At 46.2% G+C, this 17,900-nt stretch overlaps 1 protein-coding gene across 3 annotated transcripts in view; it reads right to left on the bottom strand.

Annotated features, from left to right (window-relative positions):
- The window catches only part of afap1l2 (actin filament associated protein 1-like 2), a 304,943-nt gene that overhangs the window by 44,804 nt on the left and 242,239 nt on the right, over positions 1-17,900 (bottom strand). For all 3 annotated transcript variants that reach the window (XM_070876591.1, XM_070876593.1, XM_070876592.1), the window contains 3 exons: positions 17,465-17,644; positions 12,897-12,986; positions 8,109-8,199 (listed from right to left, as the gene is read on the bottom strand). In XM_070876591.1, the coding sequence (XP_070732692.1) occupies positions 8,109-8,199; positions 12,897-12,986; positions 17,465-17,644 (361 nt within the window). The remainder of the gene's footprint in view (positions 1-8,108; positions 8,200-12,896; positions 12,987-17,464; positions 17,645-17,900) is intronic.

Genomic DNA, 17,900 nt, shown 5'->3' with positions numbered 1-17,900 from the left:
AGCGTTACTGGTTAAAGAGGAGATTAACGCAATAGTAAGGAAGGACATTAGCTTAGATGATGTGGAATCTATATGGGTAGAGCTGCAAAACACCAAAGGGCAGAAAATGTTAATGGGAGTTGTGTACAGACCACCAAACATAGAAACATAAAAACATAGGAAATAGGTGCAGGAGTAGGCCATTCGGCCCTTCGAGCCTGCACCGCCATTCAATGAGTTCATGGCTGAACATGCAACTTCAGTACCCAATTCCTGCTTTCTCGCCATACCCCTTGATCCCCCAAGTAGTAAGGACTACATCTAACTCCTTTTTGAATACATTTAGTTAACTGGCCTCAACAACTCTCCGTGGCAGAGAATTTCACAGGCTCACCACTCCCTGGGTGAAGAAGCCCCTCCCCATCTCGGCCCCAAATGGCCCACCCCCCCATCCCCAGACTGTGACCCCTGGCTCTTGACTTGTTGGAGTTCAGAAGGATGAGGGGTGATTAATAAGAACATAAGAACATAAGAACTAGGAACAGGAGTAGGCCATCTAGCCCCTCGAGCCTGCTCCGCCACCCAACAAGATCATGGCTGATCTGGCCGTGGACTCAGCTCCACTTACCAACCCGCTCCACATAACCCTTAATTTCCTTATTGGTTAAAAATCTATCTATCTGTGATTTGAATATATTCAATGAGCTAGCCTCAACTGCTTCCTTGGGCAGAGAATTCCACAGATTCACAACCCTCTGGGAGAAGAAATTCCTTCTCAACTCGGTTTTAAATTGGCTCCCCCGTATTTTGAGGCTGTGCCCCCTAGTTCTAGTCTCCCTGACCAGTGGAAACAACCTCTCTGCTTCTATTCTGTCTATCCCCTTCATTATTTTAAATGTTTCTATAAGATCACCCCTCATTCTTCTGAACTCCAACAAGTAAAGACCCAGTCTACTCAATCTATCATCATAAGGTAACCCCCTCATCTCCGGAATCAGCCCAGCGAACCGTCTCTGCACCCCCTCCAAAGCTAACACATCCCTCCCCAAGTAAGGCGACGAAAACTGTACTCCAGGTGCGGCCTCACCAACACCCCGCACAGTTGCAGCAGGACCCCCCCGCCCCCGCACTCCACCCCTCCCCCCCCCCCGCAACGAAGGCCAACATTCCATTCGCCCCCCCCGACCACCCGCTGCACCTGCAAACCAACCTCCCGGGATCCATGCACAAGGACCCCCAGGTCCCCCCGCACTGCAGCACGTTGCAATCTCTCCCCATTCAAACAACATTCCCTTTTTACTGTTTTTTTTCCCCCAAGGTGAATGACCTCACAATCTCCGACATTGCACTCCATCTGCCAAACCTTAGCCCATTCGCTTAACCTATCTAAATCTCTTTGCAGCCTCTCTGTGTCCTCTACACAACCCGCTTTCCCACTAATCTTTGTGTCATCTGCAAATTTTGTTACACTACACTCTGTCCCCTCTTCCAGGTCATCTATGTATATTGTAAACAGTTGTGGTCCCAGCACCGATCCCTGTGGCACACCACTAACCACCGATTTCCAACCCGAAAAGGTCCCATTTATCCCGACTCTCTGCTTTCTGTTCGCCAGCCAATTCTCTATCCATGCTAATACATTTCCTCTGAGTCCGCGAACCTTTATCTTCTGCAGTAACCTTTTGTGTGGTACCTTATCGAATGCCTCAGAGATGTCTCAAGCTAAGTGCTGGCAGTAGCTTCCTGCAGTTATTTAGACTCAGACAGATATGCTGTCTGGCAATTAATTTACTGGGTTGGTTGATCAACAGCAAATCGAACAAATGCATTTTCTGGTTAACTGTTATTAGGAAGAAGCCAAGCGAGAGAGAAATAAAAAGAAAGTAGTAGTGAGGTTGGGGATGGCATCAAACAAGAAATTAGGGATGCGTGCAATAAAGGTACAGCAGTTATCATGGGTGACTTTAATCTACATATAGATTGGGCTAACCAAACTGGTAGCAATACTGTGGAGGAGGATTTCCTGGAGTGTAAAAGGGATGGTTTTCTAGACCAGTATGTCGAGGAACCAATGAGAGAGCAGGCCATCCTAGACTGGGTCTTGTATAATGAGAGAGGATTAATTAGCAATCTCGTCATGCGAGGCCCCTTGGGGAAGAGTGACCATAATTTGGTAGAATTCTTCATTAATATGGAAAGTGACACAGTTAATTCAGAGACTAGGGTCCTCAACTTAAAGAAAGGTAACTTCGATGGTACGAGACGTGATCTGGCTAGGACAGACTGGCGAATGTTACTTAAAGGGTTGACGGTAGATAGGCAATGGCAGACATTTAAAGATCACATGGATGAACTAGAACAACTGTACATCCCTGTCTGGCGTAAAAATAAAAAGGGGAGGTGGCTCAACCGTGGCTAACAAGGGAAATTAGGGATAGTGTTAAATCCAAGGAAGAGGCATATAAATTGGCCAGAAAAAGCAGCAAACCTGAGGACTGGGAGAAATTTAGAATTCAGCAGAGGAGGACAAAGGGTTCAATTAGGAGGGGGGAAATAGAGTATGAGAGTCAGCTCGCAGGGAACATAAAAACTGACTGCAAAAGCTTTTATAGATATGTTAAGAGAAAAAGATTAGTGAAGACTAATGTAGGTCCCTTGCAGCCAGAATCAGGTGAAATCATAATGGGGAAAAAGGAAATGGCAGACCAATTGAACAAATACTTTGGTTCTGTCTTCACTAAGGAAGACACAAATCACCTCCCGAAAATACTAGGGGACCGAGGGTCTAGCAAGAAGGAGGAACTGAGTGAACTGAGGAAAATCCTTATTAGTCAGGAAATGGTGTTGTGGAAATTGATAGGGTTGAAGGCTGATAAATCTCCAGGGCCTGATAGTCTGCATTGCAGAGTACTTAAGGAAGTGGCCCTAGAAATAGTAGATGCATTGATGGTCATTTTCCAACATTCCATGGACTCTGGATCAGTTCCTATGGACTGGAGGGTAGCTAATGTAACCCGACTTTTTAAAAAAGGAGGGAGAGAGAAAACAAGGAATTATCGACTGGTTAGTCTGACATCGGTAGTGGGAAAAATGCTGGAATCAATTATTAAAGACGTAATAGCAGTGCATTTGGAAAGCAGTGACAGGATCGGTCCAAGTCAGCATGGATTTATGAAAGGGAAATCATGCTTGACAAATCTTCTAGAATTTTTTGAGGATGTAACTAGTAGAGTGGATAAGGGAGGACTAGTGGATGTGGTGTATTTGGACTTTCAAAAGGCTTTTGACAAGGTCCCACACAAGAGATTAGTGTGCAAAATTAAGGCACATGGGATTGGGGGTAATGTATTGATGTGGACCCCAGCTATTTACAATATATATTAATGATTTAGATAAAGGAATTGAATGTAATATCTCCAAGTTGCAGATGACACTAAGCTGGGTGGCAGTGTGAGCTGTGAGGAGGCTGCTAAGAGGCTGCAGGGTGACTTGAACAGGTTAGGTGAGTGGGCAAATACATGGCAGATGCAGTATAATGTAGATAAGTGTGAGGTTATCCACTTTGGTGGCAAAAACAGGAAGGCAGAATATTATCTGAATGGTGACAGATTAGTAAAAGGGAAGGTGCAACGAGACCTGTGTGTCATGGTACATCAGTCATTGAAAGTAGGCATGCTGGTACAGCAGGCAGTTAAGAAAGCAAATGGCATGTTGGCCTTCATAGCGAGAGGATTTGAGTATAGGAGCAGGGAGGTCTTGCTGCAGTTGTACAGGGCCTTGGTTAGTATTGTGTGCAGTTTTGGTCTCCTATTCTATGGAAAGACATTCTTGCTATTGAGAGAGTGCAGCGAAGGTTCACCAGACTGATTCCCGGGATGACAGGACTGACATATGAAGAAAAACTGGATCGACTAGGCTTATATTCACTGGAAATTAGAAGAATGAGAGGGGATCTCATTGAAGTATATAAAATTCTGACGGGATTGGACAGGTTAGTTGCAGGAAGAATGTTCCCGATGTTGAGGAAGTCCAGAACCAGGGTTCACCGTCTAAGGATAATGGGTAAGCCATATAGGACCGAGATGAGGAGAAACTTTTTCACCCAGAGAATTGTGAACCTCTACCACAGAAAGTTGTTGAGTCCAGTTCATTGGATATATTCAAAAGGGAGTTAGATTTAGCCCTTATGGCTAAAGGTATCAGGGAGTATGGAGAGAAGGCAGGAGTGGGGTACTGAAGTTGCATGATCAGCCATGATCATATTGAATGGCAGTGCAGGCTCTAAGGGCTGAATGGCCTGCTCCTGCACCTATTTTCTATGTTTCCATGGGCCCAAGTTTCCACACGATAAAAAACGGGCGCCCCTCCGAGCTGGGCGCCCGTTTTTCGCACCGAAAACGGCGCCGGAAAAAAAACGCGTGATTCTGGAGCGCCCTGAAGCTCCATGTCTGCTTGGCGCGGCGCCCAGGGGGGTGGAGCCTACACTCGCGTCGATTTTGTAAGTGGGAGGGGGCGGGTACTATTTAAACTAGTTTTTTTCCTGCCGGCAACCCTGCGTGTGCGCGTTGGAGCGTTCGCACACGCGCAGTGTGAAGGAAACATTGGCACTCGGCCATTTTTGTAGTTCTTTGAAGCTGTTTAATTTTTGAAAATGTTTTAATAAAAGCACATTGCCATCAGCACTGAGGCTTCTTGCAGCAGTGAGAAGGTGCAGGAAGCCTCAGAAAGTTGAGGCAGCCATTTCCCTCCTTCTCTTCCCCCCCCCCCCCGCGGGAACGAGCGGCTTCCTCCTCCCCCCCCCCCCTCGCGGGAACGAGCGGCTTCCTCCTCCCCCCCCCCCCCCGCGGGAATGAGCGGCTTCCTCCTCCCCCCCCCCGCGGGAACGAGCGGCTTCCTCCTCCCCCCCCCCCCGCGGGAACGAGCGGCTTCCTCCTCCCCCCCCCCCCGCGGGAACGAGCGGCTTCCTCCTCCCCCCCCCCCGCGGGAACGAGCGGCTTCCTCCTCCCCCCCCCCCCGCGGGAACGAGCGGCTTCCTCCTCCCCCCCCCCCCGCGGGAACGAGCGGCTTCCTCCTCCCCCCCCCCCCGCGGGAACGAGCGGCTTCCTCCTCCCCCCCCCCCCGCGGGAACGAGCGGCTTCCTCCTCCCCCCCCCCCGCGGGAACGAGCGGCTTCCTCCTCCCCCCCCCCCCGCGGGAACGAGCGGCTTCCTCCTCCCCCCCCCCCGCGGGAACGAACGGCTTCCTCCTCCCCCCCCCCCCCCGCGGGAACGAGCGGCTTCCTCCTCCTCCCCCCCGTGGGAACGAGCGGCTTCCTCCTCCCCCCCCCCCCGCGGGAACGAGCGGCTTCCTCCTCCCCCCCCCCCCGCGGGAACGAGCGGCTTCCTCCTCCCCCCCCCCCGCGGGAACGAGCGGCTTCCTCCTCCCCCCCCCCGCGGGAACGAGCGGCTTCCTCCTCCCCCCCCCCCGCGGGAACGAGCGGCTTCCTCCTCCCCCCCCCCCGCGGGAACGAACGGCTTCCTCCTCCCCCCCCCGCGGGAACGAGCGGCTTCCTCCTCCCCCCCCCCGCGGGAACGAGCGGCTTCCTCCTCCCCCCCCCCGCGGGAACGAGCGGCTTCCTCCTCCCCCCCCCGCGGGAACGAGCGGCTTCCTCCTCCCCCCCCCCCCGCGGGAACGAACGGCTTCCTCCTCCCCCCCCCCGCGGGAACGAGCGGCTTCCTCCTCCCCCCCCCGCGGGAACGAGCGGCTTCCTCCTCCCCCCCCCCGCGGGAACGAGCGGCTTCCTCCTCCCCCCCCCCGCGGGAACGAGCGGCTTCCTCCTCCCCCCCCCCGCGGGAACGAGCGGCTGCTCCCCCCCCCCGCGGGAACGAGCGGCTTCCTCCCCCCCCCCCCCGCGGGAACGAGCGGCTTCCTCCTCCCCCCCCCCGCGGGAACGAGCGGCTTCCTCCTCCCCCCCCCCGCGGGAACGAGCGGCTTCCTCCTCCCCCCCCCCGCGGGAACGAGCGGCTTCCTCCTCCCCCCCCCCGCGGGAACGAGCGGCTGCTCCCCCCCCCCGCGGGAACGAGCGGCTTCCTCCCCCCCCCCCCCGCGGGAACGAGCGGCTTCCTCCTCCCCCCCCCCCGCGGGAACGAGCGGCTTCCTCCCCCCCCCCCGCAGAATTCTCCCTGGCTGAAGCACTTTCACACAGGTAGGAAGATGGTTTATTTAATCTTTTCTTTGCTTATAAATGTTTATTCAGGTTGGATTTATTTGTATAATATTTGTAGAAGTATAAATAAGGATTTATTGTAGAATTTAATGACTTCCCTCCCCCTCCCCCCCCACCTTGTTCTGGATGCCTAATTTGTAACCTGCGCCTGATTTTTTAATGTGTAGAACAGGTTTTTTCAGTTCTACAAAAATCTTCACTTGCTCCATTCTAAGTTAGTTTGGAGTACGTTTTCACTGTGGAAACTTTGAAATCAGGCGTCAGTGGCCGGACACGCCCCCTTTTGAAGAAAAAATTCTGTTCCAAAGTGGAACTGTTCTATCTGACTAGAACTGCAGAAAAAAAAATGTGGAGAATTGCGATTTCTAAGATAGTCCGTTCTCCACCAGTTGCTCCTAAAAATCAGGCGCAAATCATGTGGAAACTTGGGCCCAATGTTTCTAAAAGACGAAAAGGTCATGTGGTGATGGGGATATATTCCAGTAAGTCAGACGACAGTGACAGGGGTTCCCTGTGAGATTCCTGGGTCTCACTAAATTTACATACATATTGGGCAGGGAAATAGCACACTCTGGTCTGTAGGGGATGTGAGGTTTGTTGGAGCCCAGGCAGTACATCTAGCATAAAACCTTCCAAAATCTAAAAGCATGTATACAATGCAACAATGTCAATTAGCAAATCAGACAAGGAAATGGATTCTAGGGATTACAAAATTAATGATGAGGACAGACTCACAGAACTGAATTGTTTTCATTGGAGGAAAAAGCAACTAAGAGGAAACATGAGCCAATATTAAAATACTCAGTGGCATGAATAATATAGATGGAAGTAGGCTATTTAACTTGGACTGTAAGCACTGAACAAGAGGACTAAAGGACAAAATTAATGAGGCTTAAGTGAGGCTAAAGATCACAATATTTTTTCCGATGTAGTAGCATAAGAAGATGGATAGACCTTTGCCACCGAATGGGATTGAAGTTTAGGGATAAGTAAAGGTAAAGATGACCAAATACCACAGGAAATACATTGGCTCCTGTCCTGCTGAAATGTGGATATATATCGCTAAGGCTCAGTTTTGGAGCTTGTAAAGCTATATAGATATTCTGATGCTCCTTATGTTTAATTTTGGATCAGGGACAAATTATGCTAAACTTTCTCTCAGCAAATTAAGTGGGATAAAGTTCACAATAGGGCAGAGTGTACATGGTCTGCAGAAGGAACAGGGTCGATGGGCCAAATGGCCTTTCTTTGTTCTAGCAGATGTTCATCACTTAACCATCCAAGAGAAGATAGGGTGTAAAAGGGCAAGAACAATCTCATCCCATTTGTCATGCCCTATTCATTTCTGAGCTCAGTATCCAATAGAATTAACTATAACTGGTCAGTTAATTAACAAAACATAGCAGGTAGAGCATAAAGCATTACCTGGGCAGAGAGCAGAGAGGAAAATGGAGGGCACGCCTAATATTCCTGTTAAGCTGTGTGCGGTCTAGAATCACCAGCTTTTACGTGGGAGAAAACGCGCATACGTGAAAATTTGAATGGGACCCCCCCAGGCCAGTTAAAGGGACAGCACACAAATAAAATTAACGGGAACACTGGGCATGCCTATAACAGAGCCTTCTCAATTTTCCTTCCATTTAAATGAATAGAAGGAAAATAGGGTAGCTTCCATTACAGGTGTGGGATACGCGCTGCACACAAATAAAATTAACGGGAACACTGGGCATGCCTATAACAGAGCCTTCTCAATTTTCCTTCCATTTAAATGAATAGAAGGAAAATAGGGTAGCTTCCATTACAGGTGTGGGATACGCGCTGCCCAAGATTTTTCTCTGTGCTCCATCCGGCCAATGATTTGCGTCAAAACAGTAAAGACAAAAATATAACCCATTGCATCTACTGATAGAAAAAGCTTGCCCTACCATCCTTGGTCTCTATGGCATCATGCACAGATCCACCATCAGTACTGTTCCCACTCTCTGAAGCCCCTGAATGCCGTTCTGATGAATCCAGCTAAAATAGAACACAAGACCACAAGACCAATGTTATGACTATACACACTTTTACCACATGTTTAAATGTTGTAGTACTGACTGAAATTTGTCTTCAAAGACGATTGAATGAAGAGTGCCACACACTGGCAATATTTTCTACCCTTTCAGCACAACGTTTTCTGCAGTTGGAAGGATATGACAGCCTAGGTGGTGGTAGTCTCCATGGTCGTTGTCAATGCCACCCAAAGATTGGCTGGTAGAAACAATGGTTCTGGTAAAACTTTGGTTAAGGAGGAAAAGGGAAGATTGTGGAAGATTTTTAGATTATGAAGGGTTCAAACAATTGGAAACAGATATGGTTTTACACTTTAGAGGGAATTACAGAACTATGGCTACAAATTCAAAATGAGAAAACTAAAGGAACATGGCAATTGAGGCAAACCTTTCTTAGTAAATGGGCAACTAATATATGGGACAAACTACCAGTGCAGATGACTGAACAATAAACTTGTAAGTGTTTCAAAATGGAAATAGACAATTCTTGCCACCTTAAAGGATGTATGATATTGGCCCAGATGTTTCTCTCAAAGGTGAAGGAACGGCGCTCACCATTCACCTCGCTGAAAGTTGCCTTCATACTGTTCGTGAGCTTGTCAGCAGAAATTTCCCTTAATCTGGTGTCTGTTTCAGTGGTGCAAGCAACTGTGAGGGTCTTCAACCAATCAGATTGAAGAATCCTCACTGAGACATGCAGAGTCCAAACCAGGAAGTATAAAGCAGGAAATAAAAATTGGATTTAAATGATGTACAGAAAGCAAAATAAAGATTGGGAAATACAGATGTGATGAAGGGAGCGATAAAAAAGAGACCAAAAAAAACCCCCCAAATAAATTATTTTATTATTTTTTTAAATCTTCAACACTAATTTTCTTCTGAGGGAATGTGACTCCACACTTATAAAATTAATTTTTCAGGACTAGAGAGGTTGTTCAGTAGTAACTATCACTTATTACACCATTATAAACTCACTTACTCCTGATTGCACTAGCTCTAACCTTTTCAGCCATTTTTAGTGGGGAACTACTGGGCAGGTATAGCAAGTTCACACCGTTGCAGTCATTTTAATGCCGAATCTATCGGTAAGGATTGCAACAAGTCATCCTGAGGAGGAGCAGAGTATCTCTGACAACAATTTCTGGATTTCCGCTTTTAACTGCGCATGTGCGTACTCCACAAAATCTTCACCATTGTAACAGTGAACACTGTCAGCCTCACCGTTATTCTCATTGCAAATTCCAGGCCAATAAATTTTATAAATGACATGAGGGAAAAAATGGATAATTGGATGGGTGGAATAGGTGGACTGACTGGACCCAAAACTCACTATGGTGCCATAAGAGCTAAGGTAGAGTGGGACATCTTCCTGCTTTCAAGTGGTTGCATAACCCCAATGTAAATTGTAGGGTCAGATAATTTAAATAGGCAAAGCCATATAGCCTATGTAAATACAGCTTGCAATGCCTCAGAGACACTTGATTGCGGGGGCTGGGGGAGGAAAGTGACAGGGATTGTGAAAAGGGCTGGAAATGGGAAGGATTGAGTGGGGCGATTGAGGGGGTAAAAGGGGTGGGGATGAAAATACTTGGAGGAGATGAAGGGGGCTGGTGAAGAAGTAAGTGACAAAGCTCAGGGAGCCAGATCTGCATATCCTTATAATGGAGATACAGTGCTGAAGGAATGGTCTGTTTGGAGTTGGGGGCCAACAATAGTCATGGCAGTGGTATGCACTATGTGGAGGGAGGTGGCTGTGGAAATGATTGCACCTACTTGAACCCCAGGACCCCTTTGCAGTGCAGGAAAACAGTTAATGACATTACCACAGAAACCAAAGTAAACTACCTGCTGCCCTTCACCCTTCTTTGGAGTCCCTTTATATGTTTTACATCCCTTCATACATTACCCTCATAGTGCAAGAAGTGTCAGAGGTGAGGTGAAAATGACAGTTGGGAGTGGAGGTTCTGTCAAAGTCAGCCCCTAGCTCCTGAGCTTGCTGACTCAGATCTATGGGGTTCTGCTATAAACAGGATTCTAGGTGAGCATCACAGCCCACATGTTGGTGCAGAGGATGATTTTGGAGTTCCTAAGACAGATAGCAGGAATCATGGTGGAATCCAATGTCATTGTCGGAACTAGTATCGGAGAAGGACTTGACACAATGCAGTGCAGGTAATGGCACACCAAACATCTGAAAACAGTTTCCTCGGCAGAGAGGTCTCAAGCCAATATATCCAAAGTATTTTATCAAATGGCCTTTAGGCCTTGGGGCACCATTTGGAGATTAAAAATGGAAAGCAGCTTCCAAGAAATACAGAACACCAACTCACAAGGTCTGCAGGATCTAACTGATACCATCAGGTCTTCCCACCCACTGATCAATGGGCACTCAGATCCATGACCCATCACATGTGGTGTGGCTAGTATCCACCTTTGTGATGCCAACCTCTTTCCTGATGACAGCTCATGTGACCTTTCTAGCCTGCCTTCTCAGATACCTGCTCATGTAGTTGTCAGGATACAGGACGAGATTGCTCCTGCACCTGCAGGGGCGACACAGCCTGTTGAAGGATCCTCTAGGATCTTAGAAGCTCTGGGATGAGGGCCACCTATGTCCCAAATGGTTCACGATGTCAACCGGCACCCCTGGCTCTCAGGTAACACTTGAGTGCAGCACCAGGATCGGTTTAAGGGCAGCAGAGAGAGGCACCAGGGTCAGGCACAGTGGTAAAAAGAAGCACTTGCTGTAAACATACATGTGCATAGTAAAAACACTTTGTGAGATGAAGTCCAGTGTCCAGAAGAAAGTCAGTTCTTTGTGTGTTGTGTTTGAAAGGATGGAGGGCAGTTTACAAGAGGTGACTGATTTTCTTCTACACCTCCTAATTGAATTATTTGCCTCCTTAAGCAGACCTCTTCTGAGACATTATCGGGATGCACGTTGTCCGTAGATTGTGGCAATACCTCCAAGTTAGTTTTCTTCTCCTTAGTGTATCTTATCCTTATCCTATGTGTCCCTCTCACTGTTTCTTCACCTTGCCCTGTTCTGCTGCCACTATAAGGACATATATGGGGTTGCCAAAGTGAATCCCATGGTAAAGACACTTGAGTGGAAAGCAAAAGATTTTCCAACCTAAATGGCTGAGAAGTAACTCGGAGAATATCTCTTAGTTACACAGCTGAGAAAAAGGTTTTTCTAATTACTTCAGTCAAAACTGATGTTTTAGAGAGAGATGCTGGACTTTCAAAGCCTCTACCACGTCCTGGTTTGACAAGTCGTGCAGGTAACAACCTTATTTTTTGCAGGCCATTTTTTGATACTTTCCTTGTGGGGCCTGGAGGAGCACAAGGAAAGTTTGGGCCTCCCCCACCAGACCCTCCCAAAACACCCTCCCACGACTTACATTCTTGCCGATGAGGCTTCCTTTGGCGCCGGCCCAGCAGCCTCCTGGCATCCGAATATTCCGCTCCCACCCACTGACCAACTATCATTTCCCGCCCACCCGAACAATTGCCCCTCCTAGTTAAAATTGCCCCCAGAAGTCTCCATTAGGAATGTCTTTACAGGCACACTGGATTAGATTTTAACACATGTGTCTTCAATGGAAAATGACATTCTAGATATGTTAGGAAAACAGATAAGAAACAAACACATTCCCATCCAGGATGAGTTCCCACTTTTTAGTTGCCTTTATGTTGTTCTTTGGCCACCAGCTCTCATAGTCTCTCCTGCAGTTGGTGGGCAGATGAAGATAAAACTGATAGATTTTTTTTGTACAATGGTGGCCAAGAGATTAGTGCAACTACCAGACTAACTGTTCCCACTAAAAACGCTGCATTGGAAGCATTGCAATTTTCACTGTATATGCACAATCACAGATATTGTTACATCATGACCTCATCATGTGTACACCTATATCCCATATATGTTTTGCACATCATGATGTCATTAGATGACAGCATCATAGTACAATTACATTGGAGGATTGTCCTATGAGGAGAGATTGAGTAAACTAGGCCTATATTCTCTAGAGTTTAGAAGAATGAGAGGTGATCTCATTGAAACATACAAAATTCTAATAGGGTTTAACAAGGTAGATGTAGGGAGGATGTTTCCCCTGGCTGGGGAGTCTAGAACAGGGGTCACAATCTCAGAATAAGGGGTCGGCCATTTAGGACTGAGATGAGGAGAAATTTCTTCACTCAGAGGGTGGTGAATCTTTGAAATTCTCTACCCCAGAGGGCTGTGGATGCTCAGTTGTTGAGTATATTCAAGCCAGAGATCGATAGAATTTTGAATATTAAGGGATTTGGGGATAGTGCAGGAAAGTGGGGTTGAGGTAGAAGATCAGCCATGATCTTATTGAATGGCGGAGCAGGCTCGAGAGACCGAATGGCCTATTCTTGCTCCTAATTCTTATGTTCTTATTGCACGTACACTGAAGTCATTCTGTGTTACTATTTCACCTTGGAACACACTTTTCTGCCAGTTCATAAGGAGAACAGCAGTATGTATGTACTTAAATGAATGAAGCTTGAGAGTGGCACTCTTAAGCTTCTCCTCCGAGGCCTGGCTCGTAATATAAAAAAGGCTCTAATGAGAACAAAGCACAGTAAATGAGAATGTTAACTGCATGTAGTTCTCAGTAAGAAGTGACTCACCCTTTGACCATGAATGCGGGAGTGGTCTATGGCTACAAGATTTCCATCAGTAAAGCTGTCCCCTTGAATTTTGCTGATCTCCTGAATCACCTACATTGCAGGGTAAGAAACACAAAAGGACTAATCACTGTGTTAACATTTTAAAATAAAGCAATGGCAGAATCGGACTAAAGCATCCACAATTCTGGAGACAATCAAGGATTGTATATTGCAGTCACTGTAGATCCGGTAATGTTTATTTAATTATGACAATGGGGTAGAAATTGCCCTCCGATCGAAATGAGGTGCACCTATTGTTTTTTTAAACGGAGAAATTCAGCACTTTGTTTTTTTTTTCTATGGTGCAGTGTTCCGGTTGGGTGAGGAGCAGAAGCAGTCGGCCAACAAAACTAAATTACATGGCGGCCGTGGCAGTGTGCCCTTCCCTTTAAGGGCGGCCGTGCCGCCATTTCACAGAGCTGTCGGGGGCACCGACCGGTGGTGGGACTGTACCCGCGGGGCACTTTTGGGTAAGGGGAAATTTCGCGAGGGCAATTTCGGGAAAACGGGCGGAGAGGTCCCAGACACCGCTCCACTCCTGAGGAAGGGCAATTTCTAAAATGGCGGCCCCTCCAGAGAGAGTCGACGGCCATTCCGCAGTGCCCCGTGGCCACTGTTTTCCGGATGTCAGAGGCCTTGTCGAAAGGGGAAGTTTCGGCCCCAATAAGTCTAGAAATCAGTGTGTCACTGCAAATGATTTCTACTCCTGTAGGTCAATTTAAAGAAAGGTACTTTGCATGCTGCAGAATATCAACTGATTCGGACAGTCACTTAAGGGTATGGTGAAGGGAGATTATCTGCAGTATAGTGCCCCAATGGCATTTTTTTCTCCGTAATTTTGTAATCATCTTAAAATTTAGGCATTTGTGAAGCTGAAGTTCAGTCCCAATAATGTAGCTGGCGTTTGAGACTGTCTAGAATGGTAGGGATCATCATCTCTTATACTGAAGTAGAATACAAATGCATTATCACCACAGGCACAGCCCGCCCTGTAATATCTAGGTTTGTGTGAGTATTTTGTAGTGACATGCAAGTATAGAAATAACACAGTGGCAGACAGGAAGCACAAGTCACAGAATATCTTTAAAACAATATTTCTAATATATTGGACATTAGACACTCCATTAGGCTGTCAATGTAATCAAAATATATTGAACACTGTAACCAGCCCCAAAGTGCAGGGACACACATCCAGTACGAGTCACATTGGCAAAGGTGATCCATAACCACACAAAAGGCATCCTTCATAGAGCATATATTCACGTTCAATGTACTGTTAGGGAAAGAGATTCATATTTTATTACACTTTCAGTAATAATAGTCTACGTATGATTCCTTGCTTGGTAGATTTGAGATTTCGGCCAGATCATCGGATAGATGCACTGGAAGGAGGTGAGGCATCTGTCCACAGAGTGGGTGAGAAAATAGCCGGACAATTCCCGAAGGATTGCTCTTATGCACTTCCTATGGGTTTTCCCACAGGAGCATTGGTGGAGGAAGTTTGATGGCAGGTTGCCCCAGCCTCACAGTCTCTATATGCTGCTTCAGCCCAAGGGTGGGGGGGAGGGGGGAGAGCAGGGGTGATATGGGAGAGAAAACACGAAAACAACAAAGAAAAAAACAAATTCGAGAAAAAAAATCAACATTTTTCAAATATTTTTATTTTAAAAGAGATCCATTTCATACTCTGGTGCTGGATCCAGACACCCTGCACGAGCCACCACTGATGAAAATATAATGCTGAACAACAACATTGAGATTGACCAGGCACATTTTACAAACACTGGCCACTGTGGGAGGAAAGATAACCATTTAAATGTGAAATGGCATCATCTGTGACCAGTTTACCTACACAACAGTCAGTACAAATAATTCACAGCATGTGAAGTGCGTCCGGAGGTTTCTGAGAAATGTGACAAGACACTACATAAAATTATTCTTTTCTTCAGTTTCCAAGCTGGGGCCAGTTGGAATGGACATAATGAGGGCAATTTAATAATCGCTAGTGGTGAGGGAATGTGGAAAATTGGGGATGAAACAATGCTACTATGCTCACTGCTAGCGAGGTTCCTTGCTGGGATCAGAGGCTGGCAAATTACATAAGAACATAAGAAATAGGAGCAGGAGTAGGCCATACAGCTCATTGAGCCTGCTCTGCCATTCAATAAGATCATGGCTGATACAACTCCATTTTCCTGCCCGATCTCCTATCCCTTGATTCCCCTAGACTCTAAAAATCTATCTATCTCAGCCTTGAATATATTCAATGACCCAGCCTCCACAGCTCTCTGGAGCAGTGAATTCCAAAGATTAACAACCGTCTGAGTAAAGAAATTCCTCCTCATCTCTGTCTTAAATGGTCTACCCCTTATCCTGAGACTATGCCCCCTCGTTCTAGACACTCCAGCCAGGGGAATCAACCTCTCAGCATCTACACTGTCAATCCCCTTCAGAATCTTGTATTACCCCCCTAAAGCAATGTTGTGAGCATTTCTTATGTAAAACACATTGGGGTAGATTTTCACCTTGATTCCAATGGATGGGTACTGCCCAGGTGGTGACGATAGCAATGACTGCACTTCAATAGTAACTCATTGGCTGTAAAAGTGTTGTGGGCAGGATAAGAAGCAATATTACGTTCCTGGCAGCAAGAATGTGCATCCCCATGTGGTGCAATCCAACACTGCAGAAACAAGCACTCTAAACATATATATAGGACGTGTTAGTCATATGGAGCCGGAGAAACATCAGGAGATTTGGGGCACAATGCTGAAGGCCAACCTTGCACCCACCTCAAGCTCCTACAATCAGACCAGAGCCAAGTCTAACTGCTGAAGGGATAGGAGCTACAACGATACAATGCTGACCGTGATCGATTGCTGCTGGTACCTATTGAAACACCTCATCCCCTCCCCTACAAGCCGCAGAACCTCCTAACCAGGGATGACCCTGCCTCGATCATCGATCACACGTCACTCTAATGTATAACCATGCATGATCGTCACTGTGTTTACATACAAATCCAGGACTGTGAAATATGTACTAAAGCATGTACTCTGTATGGAACTGTGTTCGAACAGCATGTAAACCTCTTGTAGATATGTCAAAAAAAATTTAACATTTAAATTTGTCCTTTCTTACTGCAATTAGCAGGTGTTATCTTCACACTGATTTGCAACCCCAATGTACTGACTGTTTAAGGAAACCATTATATTGTGTGTAAAATGCTTCACATCAGCTTTTAAAACAACAGTAATTAGCTTTCTAGCATGAGTTAACAAGGAGGGAAAGATTCCAATCTGGAAATAGCCCCAGTTTTTCAATCATGGCTCGTACAGGGAGAAGAGGGATGTCTTAAGTTTATGAACAAGTTTTTAGCAGGTTTCATTTCTCTGTAGACAGTTCTCAGTATGGCTTTTTCTTTGTTTTCCTCATTCAAAGTGTTGATGCTCCTTTGATCTGTTAGTTCATTGAACTGCAGCTAACAAAGAAGACACTGAACTCAGACAAGGCTGCAGTGTACCCAAGGTTTACAAATGCTGTGAGTCAGTATCTGTAATAATGAATCACTGGGGCTTGATGCTGCAGCCACCCACACTAGCTTGAGGGGTCACCAAGCTATCCTAAACATATTGTACTTCTCTTCGTGATGGAAGGTTTTGATCTGCGTATTTTTAAGTTGAAGTTGATTGGGCCTATTTAAGAACGTCTGAAATAAATCCATTCAATTAAAGGCGAAATGAGTGCGCATTAAGTTTGCAGAAGAAATGTAAATTAAGTTGTTGGATTGGTGAGCACCATAGTGAACCGGTGGTTAGGTTTCCAGATCCTATCTGTGCTCCTACATAATCACTACTTGTGTAAGATACTGGAGGGCATCCACTGCTCATGGAACCGTACTCCAGCATATCGGCTACAATTCACAATATTCTCAGCAGCTTCTTTTCTAGTTCACAAAAAAAACACAACCGTGCACTGGCCTGGAGTTTCCTGCGTATTGTGTGCCCAGACCCACAAACAATCTGGGTCAAATCAAATCAAAATTGCCAAATGTTGGCCGTGAGTTACATGCGTAAGTACACTGTGTTCAAATCCCCTCGGACTTTTATGATCGCTTATTGATCCTTCCGGCCAAATGCCAGAATCATGGCTTAGACCCCAAGTTACAGAGCTTTACACGCGAGTTTCCTGCAATTGTGGCTGTTCAGATGCTCTTTGCAAGTTATGGCATTTCGCCGGAAGGATCAATAATCAATCATAAAAGACCGAGGAGATTTGGACACAGTGTACTTACGCACATAACTCACTTACGGCCGACATTCCGCAATTTATGTTTGATTTGCGCAGACACAGCAAACAAAAATCATCCTCTTGGTGTTTTATTGCGATATTTTGATCTTTTATTTATCCTCACTGAGACCTGCTCTGTACTTTCTGTTTCTTTGAATGCATTTTTATGGCATATGTATAAGTCACGCTAAAACTGAAATTGTAGCAATAATTGTATCAGAATTTGTCTCGCTCCTCACCTTTAACCACTGCTCTGCCTGCTCCTTACTTTGCAAACCCAGTACTATAACGTCTGAGTTGACTGGCGTGATCTTCAATGTATGTTCCTTCTTTTTCACTTGCTTCTCTTTATATACGACAGTGCAGCCAATCAGACTCACATCCAGTTGAGGATTCTGGTCCTTTGAGCTTTTGTAACACTGGAGGTCAAAGAAAGGACATAAGGAACACAATCAATATTGATCATTAAAAAAAGCAGCTTTAAATTTTCACTTATATTTTAATACAGGGGATGAGGGTCAAACCTACAGAGTGATCCAACCTGAAACATGTAGGATTGCTTGATGAAATCTGAAATGAAGATGGCATATGCATTGCAATCATTTTGCACTTGTTTGGAAATGGTTGGTACGGGTACAACGTTCCGAATCCGGCAACCTCAGGACCGAGGCCATG

Source organism: Pristiophorus japonicus, chromosome 3, assembly GCF_044704955.1.
Source record: "Pristiophorus japonicus isolate sPriJap1 chromosome 3, sPriJap1.hap1, whole genome shotgun sequence".
Taxonomy (NCBI): domain Eukaryota; kingdom Metazoa; phylum Chordata; class Chondrichthyes; family Pristiophoridae; genus Pristiophorus; species Pristiophorus japonicus.
This window is presented reverse-complemented; position numbering and strand designations above follow the sequence as displayed.